General features: G+C 40.5%; 1 protein-coding gene across 2 annotated transcripts; it reads left to right on the top strand.

Moving 5' to 3' along the window:
• Nucleotides 1-256: 256 nt before the first annotated feature.
• Nucleotides 257-20,259, top strand: CLDN18 (claudin 18). Of its 2 annotated transcripts, none has more exons than XM_079976183.1 (5): nucleotides 257-534; nucleotides 15,203-15,367; nucleotides 16,630-16,741; nucleotides 18,007-18,117; nucleotides 19,012-20,259. In XM_079976183.1, exons 1-5 carry the CDS (start codon nucleotides 315-317, stop codon nucleotides 19,151-19,153), a joined length of 750 nt encoding a protein of 249 aa, XP_079832309.1. In that variant the 5' UTR covers nucleotides 257-314; the 3' UTR covers nucleotides 19,154-20,259. The 2 variants fall into 2 exon arrangements, with proteins under 2 accessions (XP_079832309.1, XP_079832310.1); XM_079976184.1 differs by lacking the exon at nucleotides 257-534 and adding an exon at nucleotides 11,586-11,859.
• Nucleotides 20,260-21,569: the final 1,310 nt, after the last annotated feature.

Raw genomic sequence — 21,569 nt, forward strand, 5'->3', positions numbered from 1 at the left:
GTGCCTGCAAGGCTTAACTAATGCCAACCCTTTTGAATTAGTCATGAAAACTATTCTCGAAAGGTAAATAGAGAGTGAGGCATTTGCAATATGGATAACAAATGGCTCCTGGTACTGACTGAGGCAAATAATCTAACTGAAACAGATAACAGGAGCAGGGCAAGTCTGTATGGCAGAGGCCAAATTTCCCTTCCTGTTAGTGACGTGTGCCGCCTCCTGTCAGTAAAAGCCCCATTTTGCTTGACAGGTACTCAGATGCGATCACAGAACCATCGGTACACCTTGCAGAGTCCTTTTCAAAGCAAGTCGCCATCATGTCTGTGACAATGTGCCAGTCCGTGGGCTTTGTGGTGTCAATGTTGGGGGTTGGTGGAGTTATTGCCTCTACTGTCATGGACCAATGGAGCACCCAAGACCTTTACAACAATCCGGTGACGGCCGTCTTTAATTACCAGGGTCTATGGCGCACTTGTGTCAGGGAGAGCTCTGGTTTCACCGAGTGCCGCTCCTATTTCACCATCCTTGGACTACCAGGTAGGGAATATGCTGTACTCTCAATAGTGCAATTCAAAAGAGCTGGTGGGATGAAGCGACTCAAGACTGCTGTAGGCCCCTGAGAGAACCAGAACCTCTCATTTGCTCTTGCTCCCTTCCTCATATTATTTTCATTTCTATAGACTTTGAGAAAGGGATGGGGGAAGAAATTTGGTTTGGTGGGCCTTTTAATGCAAGCCTACTTAATTTGCGCTGCCCAAAGCAGTATGAACCGGCACACACCTATCCTTCAAAATGTGCCCGTCTCTTAGTTTTGTGATGAAATAATGTTGATATGTATGTGTGTATTGAAATTCATATTTTGGTGAAAGTAATGTACAAAATTGCATTGTATTAAGGGATAATTGCTTGCGTATGTTGGAGGAAATGCATACAAAAATGTGCATATTAGGAAAAATTTGCATAAATACACTGACAAATTGCTGTGAGGACTTTTTTGTTTTAAAAAGTTGCAAACCGATGTGGAACTGTGGAGCACTGAACTTAAAGATTGGGAAAAATGAGAAATGAAGAGAAGCCAAAATTGACAGATCTGTCTATTCCCTACCTAGAAGATAGCATTTTATATAGTGAAATGTTCTGCTGGAGATAGTCATATTTCCCCCCTCACACTGATGCCCATATCATCACCAACATTTGCCAGACTGGCTGATGTGGGGGCAGAAGTGCAGAAACATGGATGCAGAACTATCCAAAGGGATCAGGAGGTAGAAGGCAAATGACAAAAACCCCATATGACCTCAGTATTATTTCTAATGATGTGGGAAGAGGATGGCAGATTATATACATGTGTGTGTGTGTGTTTGAAATGGAGAATTCAAAAGTACAATACTGCTTTTGTTCAAATTTCCCCCTACCATCCCAAGTCCACATGACCAATGTCATGTTGATTTTGGGAAGGAGGTATTGTCCTCCTTTCTAAAGATACCTCTAAAGGTAGGATTTTAAAAGTTAAGAATATATAAGATAGAAGTCATATACGATCAATTAAATAAAAGCTACTTTCAGGAGACTAGATCTTTACCTCATGCTGTGCAAGGCCTTTAGGTTTTTCTTACCCCCACCACTTTCTTATTAAATAGTGTAACATTTAGTCTTCAGATGATTTAACATCAGATTAGAAATATTTTTTCTTTTTGGAAATATAATCTTTGCTTTCTATTTGTCCAGAGAAAAGGGGAAATCAAACCTCATTGGGGTTGAAATAAAGCGCTTGACACCTGTCCCAAAGCGATATTATGAAAAGTCTTTTGTGTGTGTTTTCTTTTCTTGATTGAAGCCACTGCAAAGGTATCCTCTTTGTTCTTGCTTCTCAAGCGATGCAGAAAACCCTCCACATTTATCATCCTCATGCCCTCCTTATCAACTGCTGAAGAGCAGCCTACAACTTAAGCCCCGTTGTTCTAAATCTTTAATGCCAGAAGCAGATTCTTAATAATAATAGCATACATCTCCTGTAACATCAGTATGGTGACTCTTCTAGTATTCTGCTAGAAGTACAAAACTGGTAAACAATTCCAGCATATTTATAATGGGTTTTTAAGATTTATCTGTGCTTAATGACTTAGTTCTATTTGTTTTATATTGTGGTTTAGTTCCTCCAGGGGTAAAATGTTTAGTTAAGACTCTTCTGAACTTACCTATATAATGAGGGATGGGGTGTCCATACTGAATAGAAGCATCTGTCAAGTCAGTACCTAGTGTACTCCTCTTTTGCTGCTCTTTGTAGGTCTCTAGACTGGGGTGACCACTCATGGGAACATAGGAAGCAGCCTTATATTGAGACAGACCTATGGTCAGTCTAGCTCAATATTGTCTACAGTGATTGGCAGTGGATCTTCAGGGTTTCAGATCCTTTCCTAGCAGTACCTAGAGATGGCAGGGATTGAACCTGCGTGCTCTTCCACAGAGCTATGGCCTTACTCTAAGAGTCTTCCTTCCTAGCATGTAGGTATAGGAAAGAGAATGTTGGACAGAGCCTTTCTGGCATCTGCCTTAGATATTAGTGGTGGGGAAGATCCAGAAGCAGAAGACTGGCAGCTCTACGTTTATGCTTTACTGTTATTTTTATTACAATATTTGTAATTCCAACATATGTCTTTTTGCACAAGCAAGTAAACATATCGATATTTGATGGGGAGAGCCAAACAATAAAAAGTGACAAGCAAACCCGACATTCCAATTTCCCTGTATTGAGTTTAGGAAGGGATGCATTTATCAGTGTGTGCAAAGAGCAACGGCAATGAGTTTTCTGCCAAAAGTGTGCTGTGTGGCGACAACCTAATCTGTGTGCTTGGGGTGTCAAAGGCATCTATGATGCACTTACACATCATGGTCAGCTCATGTTTTCCTCTACAGCAATTATATCCATGGAGGAAAATAGCAATATCTGAAGTGGCCCAAACGATTTCTTTGAAAACAACTGCCGGCAGTGCCTCCTACAATTTGTTTTGTAGGTAGTGGTGTGCTCGCATTGCTATTTTAAAACAGTAACACTACATTGTTAAGTAATGTAAGTTAACAGTAAGACTTACATTGGCTCCCAGTACGTTTCCGAGCACAATTCAAAGTGTTGGTGTTGACCTTTAAAGCCCTAAACGGCCTCAGCCCAGTATACCTGAAGGAGCGTCTCCACCCCCATTGTTCTGCCCGGATACTGAGGTCCAGCGCCAAGGGCCTTCTGGCAAAGCTACAGGGAACCAGGCAGAGGGCCTTCTCGGTAGTGGCGCCCGCCCTGTGGAACGCCCTCCCATCAGATGTCAAAGCGATAAACAACTACCTGACATTCAGAAGACATCTTAAGGCAGCCCTGTTCAGAGAAGTTTTTATTGGGTGACATTTTAGTGTATTTTTGGTCTCTGTGGAAGCCGCCCAGAGTGGCTGGGGAAACCCAGCCAGATGGGCGGGGTACAAATAATAAATTGTTGTTGTTGTTGTTGTTGTTGTTGTTGTTGTTGTATTCATTATACAATATAGTTAGATCTGACTAAAAAGTAAAGTTTGTTCTTGCTTTCACCATGTTAAAAACTGCATGTTATCATCCTACGAGGCAAAGTAGGTAATGTGAAGCATTGATAAAATAAATATCGGCAAAGTAAATGTAAGACTAGCTGTTAGCAGTAGGAATGAAGGAGCTTCCAAACCTTATAAAGCTTGCTTCCTGTCTTGGCCAAAAACTTACCCAAGGTACCCTTTCCTTCAGTCTCTTTCTCTCTTTCTCAATACTGGGATCAACAAGGAAGAGGAATCCAGAAAATTAGCCCAGGAAAAATTAATCTCACAGGCTGCCAGGCTTTGAGACATATGGAAGTAAGAATCCCCCCCCCCCAATTGTATCTTAAAGTTTTTGGTTTATCTTGGTCTCCACAGATCTTTCTGTGCCATGTGGTGCCCTATAGTTGAGGACTTTTTGAACAGGAAGTACCAACAAATAACTTATTTGATTTATTCTTTAATATATGTCTAGACAGCCCTTCACCGCTCAGAAAAAACTCCACAACAGATTACAAAGTGTTAAGTTAAAAACATTTACAATAAATCATAATTAGCCTGGAGCTAAACAAGCCAAAAGCAGATCAAAAATGCTAAGATTTGTTTTACGCACATATTTTTAAAGCAATCATGAGCTCAGTAACTTCATCTCTGGCCAACACAAGGCATTGGAGCCAATTACTAGGGACTGAGGGGTCTTTGTCACCCCAATAAAATATTTGAGCCCCCTCCCAAATATGACGGACATTGCCATTCAAACGGTGTGATGCTATATGATGAATTATGTGGGGTGGGGTTCTCCTGCCCCCCAAATATTTTATTCAAATTGGCACCCCTTACACAAGGGTTAATGCTTGACAAAGCATGACTCCTGGTAGCATGACTCCAGTGTGCAAAAGGCAGGGGCACATTATGGTGGGTGATGCAAATGGGTGCGTAATATTCTGCATGTAGTACCGCTAGAAACTACCCTTCGTTGCTTAATAATGAAAAACATGGCTGGAAAAGTAGGAAGTGAATCATATCTGATGGGGCAGAGTTGGGCAAGTCACACATCTCAGCCTCAGCCATTCCACTTTATAAGCAAAGAAAAACGATGGGTTGTAACAGTGCTGTTAAGATGGCAGCTTATGAGTCACCCCCCCAAAAAAAAGAAGACATAGGTTCACATAAGCTTTGCACGTGCTAATATATAAGTATATATGGGAATTTAGAAATAAATGCTGAAATAGAAATGTAATATAGTACATCTCACCTCAGGGGGGAAACTGTGGTCAAGTGACCCACATGCCTGCTCAGTCTGCCTCCCCACATGGTCAAGGGACAACTGCATGGCCCCTCCACTTCCTTCTTAGGGTTATTCATCTTTAAAGAAGGCTTGGCCAGGAACAGCCTTCAAACAGAGGACAGGTCCTCTATAAGGTAAGACGCACATAGGATAAGTGCTGCTGTGAACAAAATGAAATAGCTCTTATACACCACCTTCCACAGCCATGAGCCATTGTCCTTGAATGTGTGGGGGGTTTGTTTTGTTATTTTGGTAGCTGTTCAGTGGAGGTGGAGGTGGTGTGATTATTATTATTATTTTAATGGCTCTGGGCACAATTGATCACTTGTCACACGGCGGGAGAAGAAGTCTATTTTCACCTCATGTTAAAAACAAAGCCAGCTGCAAGGCAAAATATGAAATATTCTACCTCACTTTCCCAGGCACTCGAAAGTAGAAAAAGAACCACTTGGGAATAGACCTTATGCTGAGAGACAGAGGAGACAAAGCTATCGCAGCTCTGCTTGGCCAAAATAATATCAATCTGCAAGCGTGGAGTGGTTTTGTGTGTGATTCAGCACTGTGTACATGTTTTTAATTAACTTGTCATCCTAAAGTGCTAACAGACCAAATCAATTAGCATGTAAATTCCTCAGCCGCGGAGGAGGATTCTGACACCCCCCACTAGTATTTATTCTGTGAGTAAATGTAATATAAATGTACACACAAATATGTTTTACTCCAAAGTAGCTGGTAGTTGGTAATCATTATCAGCATAGTCTAATGAAGAAAGAAATGGCATACACCCACCCACCCACCCCCCAACAAAAAACTAAAGCAGTATGTCTTTTGTTAAGAAGAATAAAAGTAAAAACACTTTTCTCACTTATTGTATATAAATTGTATATTTTATGACTGTAATTGCTGGGGATATCCAAACAAGAAGAGCCTTGCCAGTGAGGCAGGTCCATGTTTTACTGGGGCGTTCTGGGTGTGTGATAGAGCTGTCTTTACACCATTTGCAATGAGTAATGGAGAACAATGTTTCAGGGAAAACAAGTAAATATAAATAATCAAATTGTAGCAATATGTCTTTCTCTAGGATGGAAAACTACGAGATTGAGGGATGAGTTTACTCTAAGCCCGCCCCACCCATTTTTACATTACAGCCACCTCACCCGCTTGGACATAGTTAATGGGGCTGCCAGTATTTCCATTATAAAGCCCTATTTATTATTCTGACAATAGCAATTTATATTATGAACAATAGTGTCATAGTGAATAAAAACAGTAAGATTGGTGTGGAGCAGCCAGGCAACCCAAATGTATCACTGACATTTTGGTTTCAATGTTTCTCCCCAACCCCCAACCCCACCTTGCCTTAATGCTCTCAAGTGCACCAAAAACAAAGAGTCCTTGGGATTTATTTTAGTTAAAGTTATTCTGTCCTTAGAAGTTTACTAAAATGGGAGAGTCTAGTACAAGATATTGCAAAAGGGAAGGTGTAATGGCAATTAATTGGGTCAGTCTTCAAGCCATTGGTACTAGAGTAGGCATAATGTCTTACCTAGCACTACTCCAGAGTAGCATCTGTGGCTGGAGAATTATATCCTCAAGTTCTGTTCCAACTGATCTCTTACAAAAATGTAATCAAGGTTTGATATACCATCAACAATTATGCTGTCTAGGTCCTATTCTATCTTCCATCACCTACCCCATTTTACCATCCTGGTCCAGATAGCATAATTTATCAAATTAGAGATGCCACAAAACCATCATATGACCATTTCCTTCCAGATTTGTGATATTTTCATGACTTCCACAATATTTTCCATGAATATATCTCGTATCCATGCTCATAACAGTCACAACTTTCAAAAGTTCTCTTCCCTAGTCTGGTACTTCCCAGAGCTGGTGCTGCTTTGAAAGATAGCTAGAAAATGGTGTGGTACCTGCTTTATTTGTAAACCAAATGAAATATCACTGTATCTTGAACTCCAGCTTAGTTCATCCCATTTGTATTGATTGTAAGAAGATGCCAATTGGGTGCTGGACAAGAATGGTGAATCATTTCATTTTTTATGGAGTCTACAGCTCACCAACACCTCTAGATCCTTTTCTGCAGTGTGTTGGCTGCATTTTTTTAACTGAATACACCAGTGGAGATAGAGGACCAATGCAGACTGCACTCCCTGCCTTTATAACTCTGAGGATCAGATGTTTTACATGAACATATCTGATATGCAAATTAATCACTGGGTGAGCCCTGAAGAAGGTGGATTGGCACTTGACATGGTAAATGAACAAAAGCGGCCCCAAGGCCTTCAGACTAAGGGTCTTTGTGTTTGGAGAGAAAACTCTAATTCATCCTGCAAAGCCATTCAGAGACTCCAATTACTGAAGTTTCACTCTTTGGGTTCAAGTCCACAGCATAAGAAGTATTGTACAGAAAAGGGTGGAGTTGCCTTAATTTCCCCCCAGTTTTTCCAACTGGATGTCATCCTGTGGGAGTATGCTATATTTACCGAAAAAGAAAGTCAACATGAGTTTCGGGTAGTTTTGTAGGAGCAGCAATGATAACATTGAAATGTTCCAGTGGGTGCAGTGATCAAATACACATTTGTCTGAGGAAAGGGCAGATAAAAGGGGTGGGTGCTGCTGAAACTAGAAGTTAGGGTGTGACTCAGTGGCAAAGAACAAGTTGCATGAATCTGGATGCCTGTACTATAACACAGCATGAGCCAAACAAGTGCAATACAATTCATGTCTGGGATGAGTAGTCCATAATGGGGACTCCTTGCCCCATCTTCCTGGAATAATCTCTTCACTGGATCATGGGATGAATAGGAACCAGCAGATTGATGCTCACTGGACAATCAAACAAATATTTTAATAGGCTAACCTTGTCGTTAGCATGAGAGTAACCTGCAGCCCTCTTCATGCTGCTGGACTCCAGTTCCCATCAGATACAGACAGAATGGTCAGTGGTCAGGGAAGATGTGAGATGTAGTCCAGCAGTGGTGGACCTTGGCATCTCAGATTTCAGTGGCACCCTGTGCAATGCCAAAATCCGCCACCCCCCATATCCAACATTCTCTGTCTGCTAGCTTGCACAACAACAACAAAAATCCAATGCTTGTTGTTTAGTCGTTTAGTCGTGTCCGACTCTTCATGACCCCATGGACCAGAGCACGCCAGGCACTGGTTCTTGTTGCACAACAGTAGATTCTTAGGCAATCTGCTGCACAACAATCTTTGGTAACGTACTTTGGCATTGTACTTGTGTTTTTCCTTGTGAAATAACGTTCCCCAGCACAATTCGTACACTGGATGCAACCCAATGTTTATCTGCTCTTCTAGATGGTGTGGTTCTTTATCATGCAGCCTCTTAAACATCCAGCCTCTTAATTTTTATATATTACCGGGATGCCCGGCCCACCTAGGCAGTTATTACCGACATGTTTATATAATAGCCTATACATACTAAGCTCCCTGTAAATTATCCCTCCTAATGATAGTTTTCATTCAATTTACAATGAGAATATTGTATTGATTGTGTCTGTCGAAAATAAGAGTAGCATGACTGGGTAAAAGCTGGATTTGTTTCTAGGTCAGAGTTGAAGTAAATCAGTTGCAAGAGTGTATTAGATCAGAATTGATGAGCCCGATGTCCAGAAGGCCTCTGTAACTCACTGCCGTGCATCTGGCAGAGCAGCTTGGCAAATTTATATTGCTCCCCAGAGCCATTTACCACAGTGGAGAAACGAAATTAATTTCCTAATTCTTACAGCTATTCTGCCTTTCCCAACAACCACCTATAAAACGGCTGTTCTCCCTTAGCTTGTATGAGGGCATTTCTAACCGAAGCCACCACTGGTACATTCATCCACAACTTGATAAACTATGATTCATAAAGCTCTAGACAAGAGCCATGGCCATTCACTCCTTCCTTGTTTCTTCTCTTTCCTTCACTCCTCCCTATACTCACAGACTTTGGCACAGAGATTCCAGCTTACATTATGCCAGTGTTCTTTGTGATGTCTGAACCAGAGAACTCTGGATTGATGTTGGTTAACTAAACAGGATAATAAACCAGGGAGAAGAGAGGGGAGGGGCAATGAAGAAACACATGGCCACAGGACTCATCTATGGCTTTTTGTTCTGTGAACTGTCCTGAAATCTCTGGGTATAGGGCGGAATAATAATAATAATAATAATAATAATAATAATAATAATAATAATAGAGCCATGGGCAAGTGTTCAAACACAGCCACAGTGCGCTTGATTAGGGCAGAGGTTATGCTGTTATGGTCATCTGGGAAATAATGGAAGCAGAATTATGTATGGGTGACCTCTTTGTGTAGGTCACTATTCCACCTGAACAAATAATTAAGTTGTGCCATCAAGTGTCACTTTAGGCTGGTTTCTCAGTGAGCATAAGGATGCTAAAGTCTCCTCTCCTGTGTATTTATATGTTCCCTACCTGTTAAGGTCATCCCTAGACATTTTTCAAACCACAAACAGCTTTACCACATGTTCTGAGAGCAGGTCCTGGGTTCTACTGAAATACTGCAAGGTATCCTGGGACATGCTTTTGGACTGCCAGCTGCTTCACAATGGCTTCTAAAAATGTTGCTGTCCAAAACAGTCACTTGGGTTGTTTGTATAGTCAGGCCAGCCTTGTGTCTCCTGTGCACAGAAGTTTATTGTATTTTCAGTTGTAACTTGTAGTAGTACATTTATGGCAAAAGGCTTCATGTCCATATTACTTATTTCAAGAAACTTTGTGGCTCTTTGGCACAAAATTGATTTGATTCAGAAATAAACTCACTCAGGTCCAGTTCACATGTAATGGTGACCCGTGGTTTAAAACAAACCATGGATTACTGCTGGTGCATTCTGCTCAATCATACCTGCCCATCCCTTCAGGGAAACAAACCAAAGCACTAGCGTAACCAGAACAAACCTAAGGTTCTGTTCATGGTTCTTTAGAGAGAAACAAACCTTGAGTGCTGGTTTGCATGTAACACTAAGCTAGTTTATTTCTTTTCGGCTTGGCGCAGGGTGGAGAAGGTGGTTGTAATCGAGAAGCATGCACAGGCACATTGCTTGTTTGCAGTAAAGCATGGTTTATGGCTTACTATCATGTGCAAATCAGGGCACACACTGAATGAGTCCCAAAATGAGCTGGGATGAGAGATAAATGTTTTGCGATTAGATTGCACCAGTCTTAGTTTTACCCTGGATTTTCCAGACACTTTGTATCAATAAATTGTTCCCAGTTAAGTACTGTAGTATCTCAGATTGTTCTGCCATTCTGAAATACAATAGTTATTCCTGGGACTAGACAGGCATGGTGACTAAGCTATTCACCATTTGATACGCTTTAGACTGGAATGGAAATGACATCAGCCAAACTATTTACTCTGTTTAGGGCTACGATTCAGAGACATTTATGCTCTATCCTTGCTATCGGCATGTTGGTGCTCACCGTTGTACATTTATTTAAATGTTTCATATTTTGTTGGTATTCTTTCAGTCCGCCTCCCAACTCTTCTAAACCTGAAAGACTCAAAATCAAACATGGCGTCCAGACCTCTACTGCATTTCCTCTTGTGTCAACACAGTACTAGATGAATGTAACAGATAAAGGGGTTGCACATTGGTAAAGATTAGGTTAAGGAAGCAATTTATTATTCTAGGGGTGCAGCCTGAGACACCTTCCTCATTGTTAATTCAGTAGAATGATTCACGGTATCGGGTTGTGTAACAGCTTTATAGAAATGTGCAGGAATTACCACCCCACCCCCAATTAACTTTCGGCGTTAATAAGCACCAGTAGAACCTCTCATCTACTAAAATAGAGCAAAAGAACTGTTTTACCTTAGTCCAGCAGCCCTGTCTTCATCCCTGTTTCGTAATGGATGAACTCAACAGCAAGAGTACAAGAACAACACATAAATAATCAGAGACATTTTATTCCAGCCCTACCATTAGGTAGCAGATGATGGGGGAAGAGATCAGAGACAAGGAATTAGAGGACAGATCTGTGTGAGCCATTGAGTTTGCCTGATACCTTCTCAGTTAGCCTGCTATGTTCAAGCAAAGTAGACGGTCCTTTGAATAGCTTTCCCAAAGAGGGAGCATTATCGCTTCTCCTATTCTGAAAATGAGCAGTTTTAGAGTGTTTGCAAGGAATGAGTTTTATACCTTTCCTGGTTCAAGAGAGAGATCTAATTCCAAGTAAGCAAGAAGCAAACAGTCACAAAATGCAATGTGATTTTTAAATATATATATTTTTAAAGTCCCACTTCACATAACAATCGCTAAAAGTCTACAATGGAGTACACTTTGATGATGCTGATGAGAGCAGGTCATTTTGGAAAGCACTGAAAATATAGCTTGTAATGCTGGTGTTGCCCTCAGTTCCTTTCGTCTCATTGGAATCAGCAACATGTCAGGTACATGGAATAAGCAAAGCTGAATAACAGGGGTAAGAATGAGGGGGGCTGATCATGTGCATTATGAACAGATTGTTCAATGCAGCTTGCGGGTTGACCTCCATTAGTCCAACAATGACTCTTTGGCCAACAAGGGCTTCTAAGGGACAAAGGCACCAGTCTTCACTCCCGCCAACCCCAAAGCACACACCAACCAACAGAACTGAAACTGCACTATCTTGCAAAAACACATTGAGTCAACAAAGCCTGTTAATGGAAACCATCTGATAAGGGCAGCCACTGTTGGCTGGTACAGTGAATAGGACTTCACTGCTTCCTTAAGCTTTGCCAGTGGTGTAGTGGCTTCTGATTGCAAAGGAGGTTTCATGTCCACTACAATTTGCCAAGTGTTGGGCTTTGTGGTCTCAACCCTGGGCTTCGCTGGCTGTATTGCGGCCACGGCGATGGATGCATGGAGTACGCAGGACTTATATGATAACCCGGTGACAGCTGTATTCCAGTACCAAGGCCTCTGGAGGAGCTGCGTCAGTCAGAGTTCGGGTCTTACAGAGTGCCGACCTTATTTCACAATCCTTGGGCTTCCAGGTATGGACCAGGGGCTAGCCAAGTGAGGCTACCCCAGAGATGTGACGAAAGCCAATGATTTTTAATAGGCTAGCAAGAAACAATATTTTAAACAGCTTGCTAATGTAAATGGAGACTAATATTGACTGCAGTGATGTAGTTATAAATGTAGAATCAATTGCTGTGAATAAAACTGTCACACAGAGGATATTAAAGTGCACACATCATTTTAAAAGATCATATTTTATGGTTATGGGGAAAGGTGCCAGAAACCCAGAGTGAAAACTAACCAAACTCCTTTTTGGAGGAGAAGCAGCAGTTTCTACCCACCAGACCAAGACTAACTCAGTGTGTATTTGGGCACTGTGTATTTATTTGAATGAACTGATTTGATATCATATCTTGGATATCGGTGTGCACACCCACCAATGAAAGAAACAATTTCCCCACATGACAGTAAATAGGTTTAAGCCCTCCTTCCACTGCCCACTGGTAAGTAATATAGATACTTGGCCTGAACATGTTGGGAGGAGAAAATGTTGTTTCTTGTTTTTGTGAAGAACTATGCAGAAATTCTGGTTTTAGTATAAAACTTCGGACACAATAATAATAAACATTCAGGTATCATTCTGGCCTTGTTCTATTTCTGAAATTTTAGTGGAACTTTCTGTGGTCAAAGCAATGAGTGTATTTAGCAGGGTGTGTACCTGTTGAAAAGTAGATAGGGGCAAAGTTCTGTTATCAAGAAAGGACGTGATTTTAACATCTGGGTCAGTGGAAATAGGCTGCAAATACAGTAAGTACAACCATAAAATGACTTTGGAATAGACAGACATTCAAAAATATTAAATGAAACATATCTGGTATGTCATGAATTATATATACTTCACATTTTGAAAATCACATTTCTAACTTTTGAAATCAAGTTTTCAAGTGAGCAGGCTTTACATGTCTAGGGTGAAACTATGGTAGCATGATTTTAAGTTGATATAATTTTATATTTTTAAACTGCTACAACCTGCCCTGGGACTTTATGGTGAAGGTGGTCAAAATATTTATTTATTTATTTATTTATTTATTTATTTATTTATTTATTTACCACCTAATTATTCACATCACAAAGCAGTGTACATAAAACAAGGCCCAGGATTTCTTTTTATCATAAAGCCAAACAATACCTTTAAATCCGTGCTGGAGCAAAAAAGTCTTAGCCATATACTTGAAGTTCCACAAAGAGTGTGCATGTCTAATGTCAGTTGTGAGGGAGTTCCATAGGCTTGGGCCCATGAAACTGAATGCACATCAGCTAATAGTTATGTGCTATACATCTGAGACACAGGGGACCACCAACAGGGACTCCCCCTAAGATAGCAGTGATGGGGCTAGGTTATAAGGTGATTTAAGAATACAAAGTGATCCTAGATATGCATAGGTCTTTTGGGGGTTTTGTTTTTTTAAGGAAAATTAAATGTAGTTACAGCCTAAATAATACGTTAGAACACCAGTCATTTTATTTTAAAAATAGCATTCAAACTTTCAAAATATGTGAATCTATTCTCATTATGTTTTTGGTTTTCATCTATGGTTCAGATGTGCTTTTAAGTTTCTGATCTTGGTAAAACAGGAGCCACTGAAAGGAATTTTGAGGAACTGAAAGTGGAACATAATACATAGCCAGATCATGCATTGCCTTTCTTTTTGCCTCCTTCTGTTCTGTACACAAAACAGGTAGTGATCACCCTTTGGTACTTATAGCACTTGCTCAGGAACTCTTGTTTCCCTATGTGAAGATCCCTAGTGAAGATCAGGCCTGAGCTGATGAATGGGGGTCTGAAAATGCCTGGATTGTTAATATTTGTGTTCATGCGTTGACTAATTAGACCACACCTCATGACTCATTTACCAGCTGCAGCAGATAGTATGGCAGTCGGTAACAGTTTGCAAAACGGACTTCTCATAACACAGGGTAATAGGGTCTTTAGATGGTATGTCAAATATCCTGTTAATTGCTTCCTGTTCAGAAACCTTTCGCTATGGAATTACTAAAATAGATTAAACAAAAAAACAAAAAAACCCAAAGTAAGTATCAGGTTTACGGTGCTTGTTTTAACCTTTAAAGCCCTATATGGCCTAGGATCCTCGTACTTATGGGATCGCCTCTCCTGGTCTGTCCCATGGAGGACCTTATGGTCTTCAAATAAAAACATCTTGGAGATTGCGGGCCACAGGGAGATTAGGCTGGCCTCAACCAGAGCCAGGGCTTTTTCGACCGTGGCCTCGATCTGGTGGAACGCTCTGTCACAAGAGACTAGGGCCCTGCGGGACTTGACATCTTTCCGCAGGGCCTGCAAGACAGAGCTATTCCACCAGGCCTTTGGCCAAGGCACAGCCTGACCCCCTCCTTCTGTAATCCTCATAGAACTCTAGCCTAATGGTTGCCATTAATTTGACTCTGAATTGATTTTAGAATGAATTGATTTTAGAATGTATTTCAATTACTTGATTGTGATTTTATGTAAACTGTGTTATTTTTACTGTTGTTAGCCGCTCTGAGCCTGGCTTTGGCTGGGGAGGGCGGGATATAAATAAATAAATAAATTATTATTATTATTATTATTATTATTATTATTATTAATATGCTGCCCATCTGACTGGGTTGCCTCAGCCACTAATGATTAAAACACAGTAAGACATCAAACATTAAAAACGTCCCTAGATGTCTTCTAGAAGACAGATAGTTATTTATTTCCTTGACATCTGATGGGAGGTTGTTCCACAGGGCTGTCTCGACTACCGAGAAGGCCCTCTGCCTGGTTTCCTGTAACCTTCCTTCTTGCAGTATATATGTTTCTTGGAGGGAAAAGGGTTTGAAAGGTTGACTCGAGTCAGAATGGGCCAGCTTTCTACAAGGCAGGGGGGAAAATGACAAAACACATGAGAGAGTAGATGTCACAGGCACATTATCTAAATGTCAAGGGCCATATCCACAGGGAACAAACTGAAGTCCTGTTCTGTTCAGAAAGAACATGTGTGCTTCTTGATGTTTGCTCAACAGACATTAAGCATGGAGAGCAGCTTTGGATGTGGACGTTTCTGAAAGGGACTTCCAATATTTACTTCACAAATCATCAGGCATTTCCCTTCTTTCTTATGAACAGCCTACATTAGCTCAAGCTCAAGAGGTTATGTTTAGCTCTGCATTTAGTAACATGTTTTCCCCCCTACCATGAACATTTTGCCATTGGTTCCTTTGTACCACACAGCCCTTTGATAAGAGTTGATTTTGGTTGTATTAAGAATTGTGAATATTATCCCTTTGCTACTCATTTAAATGATTCCTCTCCTCCCCCCATGTGTTTTGCAGCGATGTTCCAGGCTGTGAGAGCTCTGATGATTGTGGGCATCGTGCTGGGTGCTTTTAGCCTCCTGGTGGCTATTTTTTCCCTGAAGTGTTTACGGATCGGCAATATGGAGGACTCCGCCAAAGCAAACATGACTCTGACTGCTGGAATCATGTGCATTGTAGCTGGTGAGTGATGGTTCTTACTGGGGCTCCACAGTGCATTCTGTTCTGGAAGAGAGAATTGAAATAAAGGGGTTGAAAGCATTTAACAAACTTACAACAAGGGACTAATAAAGTTTATAAGCAGGCATTGGAGTGCATTCAGATGGCACTTCATTCCATTTTCCAGACATTTCCTTACCTGTAATTTTTCACATTTTATGTAATATTTCACACAATGTAAAAGCCACTTCTGGAACTCTAGTGGAATCTAGTGGAAATTAAGCACTCATTTCTATGTTAATTGTTTCCAGAAAAATATATATACCAATGTGCAAACCTATTAACACAGAAAACCACACAAGTTTTGCATTGTAATTTTCCACAGTTTTCACATGACAATATCTGGGGTTGTATCCCAGGATACAGCTCTTTCCTGCTGTTTAAAATTTAGTCTGATGTGGTATATCAATTATAAAACCCATATTTCAATGATGAAATGGGAAGTTGGGGAGGGGTAGTACCTCTGGTGGGGGACATATCATGCCCGCTTTGGGGCAGCTTGTCCACCTTCGGTCCCACCCAGCGCTCAGCTCTATCTGTGGCTCCTAGAAGCTGTCAGGATGTAACAGCAGCCACACCCAAGGAATGGTTTTGACTGGCCTGCTAAACCAGACGAGGGTAGCCAATGGGTCCTGAACCTTCTGTGAGTTAGGGATTTCCCTTGCATGTGGAGACAGGCTCCTGCGAATTGAGCAAATGAGGCCAATAGTGGATCCAGGGAAGTCACTTCAGAACTGCAAGCACAGCGGTTTGACTTCACCCCTGGAGGCGCACTCCATTGTCTCTTGAGACAGATGGATGCCAACCATTTCCACAATGCAGTAGGTGCAGTATACAGTATAAAGAGAATGTTAGAAACTGGAACAGAAGCACTAGCATCACAACCAGCAAAATAAACTCTATCCCTTGGACTCTCCTGAACTATACTAGTGCAATAAACTGGGTGTTCTGTTGCTTAGGTGCAACACCAGCTTAATATTACCACTTTGATTCGAGGACACTTGCACCTGACCCTACTTTTTACATTTCTGGGTAACATAGTTTAAGATATCTAACTTGGTATAAATACACACCTGCAGTGAAAGGTAGCAGAATTCACACACCTGGGCATTGATGGTATTATTCTATGGATTCCTGTTTCGTAAGTAAAATTAAGTTTAAAAATCTGGCCTTGACCACCTTGAATTCCATTCTGGCAGCAAGTAATGATCCCTTCTCTCTGACAGGTCTCTGTGCTATCTGTGGGGTATCTGTTTTTGCCAACATGCTTGTTACAAACTTTTGGATGTCAACAGCTAATATGTATCAACCAGGAATGATGCAGACACTCCAGACAAGGTAATTCTGGGTCATGCACAGCATTCACAGTTGGGTGTGTGTGTGTGTGTGTGTGTGTGTGTGTGCAGCCACTTGTGTGCTTCGTTCATGACATGCCTAGCCATGATGATGAGACTTAAGGCATAACTACACAAGAGGAATGAACTCTTCACTCCTGGAAATTGTATTCTGTGGGAGGGGCTATTTTCAACACCTTCACCAAGCTACAGTTTTCAGGATTCTATGGTTCAACCATATTAAACTGATACAAAACTGATGTTCTCTGTAGTCTAGACTGGCTTTATAAGTTAGTGTCATCTTCTTTGCCAAGCATTAACTAGATTCATTGGTAATACCATATATTCAATGTATGCATGCCAAGTCAAGTGTATAAAAGAATGTCATGGATCACACAGTAACAGAGGGAACTACTTTATCCTGGGTCTATAGCCCAGTTTTGTCCATATAGCCCAATATTATACATTCTGATTGGCCACAGTTTTATGAGGTGCTAGACAGAGGTGTTTTTCATCACCTGTTACCTTATCTTTTTTCAAATTTTTTAAATATAATCTGGAGATACCAAAAACCAAAGGCAGATCTGCACCATACATTCAAAGCATACTAAATCCACATTTAAAACATATGACCCCCCCCCCAATAATAATCATGAGAAGTGTAGTTTCCCCTTTACAGAGCTACAATCCACAGCTTCATCAACAAACAGCATTTCCCAGGATTCTCTGGAGGACATCATAAGCTTTAAATCAGAACTGGATGTGTTTAAAAAGTCTGGTGTGAATATGCACTGAATTAGGGACCTCCACCATGTGCTGTATCACAGAGCGATGGTTTCTCTTCCCAGTAATGTGGGCTAGCTAGGTCCACATCGTGTGGGTGGAAGGCACGGAATGAGTAGGTTGGGATTTCAAAACATGGTGCAAAAGAAGTCAGTACATTGGTCGGTTAGATCGGGAAAACAAACAAGGGGGATAGAGGCAGGGTGATGACAGAGACATACTCTACTATAGGCCATGGCTGCAATAATATGCCCCTCCAACTCCTTTTGAACAAATGTCTTTGCCAACCCCCGCACAAAACCCTTGTTTCAATTTAAATACCAGAGGTGATGCATTCATTAATTGGAGGGATACAGGTTTCCCATACCTAGCTTATCCCTTAACAAAACTTCATTTTAAATATCCTTTCTAAGAAGCAACATATTGACTTGAGTAAGACACATGGACTTGTGTAAACTAAGTACCATCACTCACTTTGTTTTCCAGGTACACATTTGGGGCTGCCCTGTTTGTGGGATGGGTTGCTGGAGGCTTGGCCTTGGTTGGAGGCATTATGATGTGCATCGCCTGCAGAGGACTGGTACCCGAAGAGACCCAGTGAGTGCCTATACATATTCATGGAACTGTTGTAATGTGGAAGGGCAAGACAGATCCTTTTCTTCATTCTCCAACTTAAAAGGTGGCAGAGTGGCCACACTAAATCATAGGGATGGAGGAGAAAATTCACTCAGTTTGCTTTTGAAGGTGAACTTTCCTAAACTGACCTTTCCAAAGCAATACATGAACTGGAACACAGTTCTCCAGCCAAGTAATGTATAGAAGAAACATGTGTATATTAGGAAAATGCACATAAATAACATAAAAATGCATTAATTTGGCAAAATTGCATTGAAAAATGTGTATACCAGGAGAAATTTGTACTAAAATGCTGGTAATTTTTCATGAGAACTTTTTATTTCCCCCCAAACGAATATGGACAACTGAACATTAGACTGGAGAAATGAGAAAATAATAGAATAATAGAACTGTAGAATTAGAAGGGTCCCCGAGGGTCATCTTGTCCAATCCCCTGCAATACAGGAATTTCAACTAAAGCATCCAAGACAGATGGCCATTCAACCTCTGCTTAAAAACTTCCAATGAAGGAGAGCAGACCACCTTCTGAGAGAGTCTGTTCCACTGTTGAACAGCTCTTACCATCATACTTCCTGAGAGAACCTGAGAGAAACCAAAATTGTCAGATTCACCCATCCCTACCTACTTGCATGATGAGAAAACCACTAAGCATTTCATAAAATGGTTTCTTTCATAATGATTGAGTCTGTTCTACATGTTACTGTAGTGAAATAGAAAATGTATATTTATGGAGCTTACCTAATTGTATTATATTCTTCACTAAGTAACAAGGAATAGAACAAATGATTCTGAGTAGTCAGTTATCTTAGACAGTTCCACAAAGTGACACCACTTTGTGTTTTATTTGTGTTTCAGTTACAAGGCCGTGTCCTACAAGAGTGCTGGATATAAGTCTGGAACTGGGTATGAAGCCAAGAAGGTCCCAGTAGTTGAAACCAATACTATCAAAAGTGATGACGGGAGACGTTCCTATCCTTCAAAATATGACTATGTATAATCTCTTCCTAAACCTATGGTTTTAGACCAAAGCAACAGCAAATTCCTAACGTGAAGCCTTTCTCAAGTCTGTTTTCTTATTTTCTTTGGTTTGGCTTGCTGTTTATAAATGTTATTTTAATATGACTGTGTATAGTTCCTGACATTATAAAGACTTCCATAAGAACTGTTCCCTTCCGCTACATTTGTTATAATAGCAGTTAAAGACAGCTGAAGAATTGGCTTACTAATGTACCTTTTGTTGTTTCTTTTAATAGATGTAAGTAGATGTTTAAGACCAGAACATTACTGCAACGTACAGTGTTGAGTTCATGTAAAGTTCATGCATTAAGACTTCATTCAGTGTTTGGTTGCCCTTGATGAAACAAAATGAAATACGAGGCTAAAACAACACCATTACACAGAGGCCAATTAAAAAATTAAAAATGTTAAAAACTTAATTTCATACAGTACGTAAAACTGATCTAATATAAATTTCTGAAATAACCACACCTGCTTACTGAATTCCAGAGGAAACAAAGTTACAATTTGCTTTCTTCCCCTTTCATTAAATTCATCCTCTCTTGAACAGCCATATGAGCTTATACAGAAAATCCTCATATATAATAGAAATATGTCAAATATTTCTTAGAGCAAACACTTCTTTTATATATTTGAATACACTATCTGTCATAAGAAAACCAGCGATATCCTTCTGACTTTGTGGCAAAGCACAGAATTTACTGCCACTCTTACATTTCAGTCCTGATAATTTGTGCTGGCACAACTGCCTTGTCACAATGGCACCATACCATATTTTTCATGAGATCACACTGCTACACAATGCCTTAAGATAGTAACCAACAACCAGAGGAATCTGGGCCACATGACCTCAGGCAGAATCATGTCATGCCAGGAGGCTCTTCTCACCCAGAGATGAGGAACCTCTTGCTGTTGTTGGACTCCCAACTCCCATCAGCCTCAGCCAGCATGACCAGTGATCAGGGATGATGGCCCACAGCACAGAGTCTTACTGAAGGGTCACATTGCAATTGCACCCTGCTGTCATTCATTACTGCCAGGGTTAAAGAAAAGAAAATTGGCCTAAGAAATTTTTGTTTTTGTATTCTAATACATATAATACTGTTGCCCAACTCTCATTCTGTCATTGTTATTTCTAACAACATCCAAAGATGCAAATGACTTATTGGGGCAACTTTATAAGACGGAGACATTCACAGTGCAATCATATAAAGGACTGTTCAGAAGGAAGATCCACAGTGTTCCCAGGTAATTCTGCACAGGATTGCAGCCACACTGATTTCATGCTTTAATAATTGAAGTTATTTTGATAGCTGTTAAGGTTGTTATTTTGCTTTCTGTTACTTGTAAGAGTCACAGGCAACTTTATTCACGCCAGCTTTTCATGTCATCAACTTCCCCCGTTGCAATTTTGAGTTAAATTAAAGCAGATAAATTTGTGAATTGGATCCTTTCATTTGTCTCCTCAATATCTTTCACTGATATTCCAGTTAGAGCTGAGTGGAAAGTTTTCATTCTATGTTCCTCCTCCCATGAGAAAAATTGATGATTATTTTCTCTCTGTCCTACCCCTACTTTGCAGAATTCTCTACAATAATTATCCCCTATTTTTTATGGCAGCCACTTCCCCCCTGCCCCACAAATGCCCCATAACAACACCAAGTGTGGGGCATGGTGTAGAATGCAAAATTGTCCTGTTTTGTTTTGTAAAGGTTTTGCAGCTTTCCACATCATCAGCTGCCCCCTGCTGTCACTTTCAGTGGAAGGAACGAGAGAGGGAGAAGCTATGCTCCTGCCACTTCTTCACCCAGCTGGAAATGGCTGGAGACTCTTTCCTCCATTGAAAGAAATTTGGTGAAATCATTTCTTCAGTTTCTCAGTCCAAAAACAGGGTAGAGAATTCTAAGCAGCCATTTGCTCACTGCTCTAATTCCAATATAATGGTTTCTTAATCCATTGAATAGTCATTACAAAAACCCAGTAGGATTACTGTGCAGGTGACACTTGCCAGCCAGGTGAGTTTTCACCTTGGCATCCATTTAGCAGGTCAAGGTGCAAGAATTGAGAAATTTTGATCACCACAGAAGTGGTACATAAATGACAGAATGGCAGCTACTACCAGCATCTGTGTTAAAATACTCGATTGCATGGAAGAAGCTATCTTTCACCTCTCATGGGTAACCAAAATACAAGTTATGTTATAGCAGAAGTCTCATTAAGCATAGAAACATGTAATGTATACTGATCATCATTTAATATTCTTTTAGCCCAGCAGTGCTAATAAATACTGGAAGGATTTATGTTAGTAACATTTGACATTTAGTTTTTAGGCATTTATGGCTTGTTGCATAGTCCTTAAGACCTTTTGCATGTATTTTTTCTTTTTTTAAAAAAAC

The sequence above is a fragment of the Podarcis cretensis genome (assembly GCF_951804945.1).
Source record: "Podarcis cretensis genome assembly, chromosome: 5".
Classification (NCBI taxonomy): Eukaryota; Metazoa; Chordata; class Lepidosauria; order Squamata; family Lacertidae; genus Podarcis; species Podarcis cretensis.

What these genes read in the sequence shown, in the direction of transcription:
- CLDN18 (XM_079976183.1), top strand. Translation starts at nt 315, where the DNA reads ATGTCTGTGACAATGTGCCAGTCCGTGGGCTTTGTGGTGTCAATGTTG. An exon ending in CACCATCCTTGGACTACCAG is followed by an intron (nt 535 to 15,202) that starts GTAGGGAATATG and finishes TGTGTTTTGCAG; the next exon opens with CGATGTTCCAGGCTGTGAGA. An exon ending in ATGCAGACACTCCAGACAAG is followed by an intron (nt 16,742 to 18,006) that starts GTAATTCTGGGT and finishes TTTGTTTTCCAG; the next exon opens with GTACACATTTGGGGCTGCCC.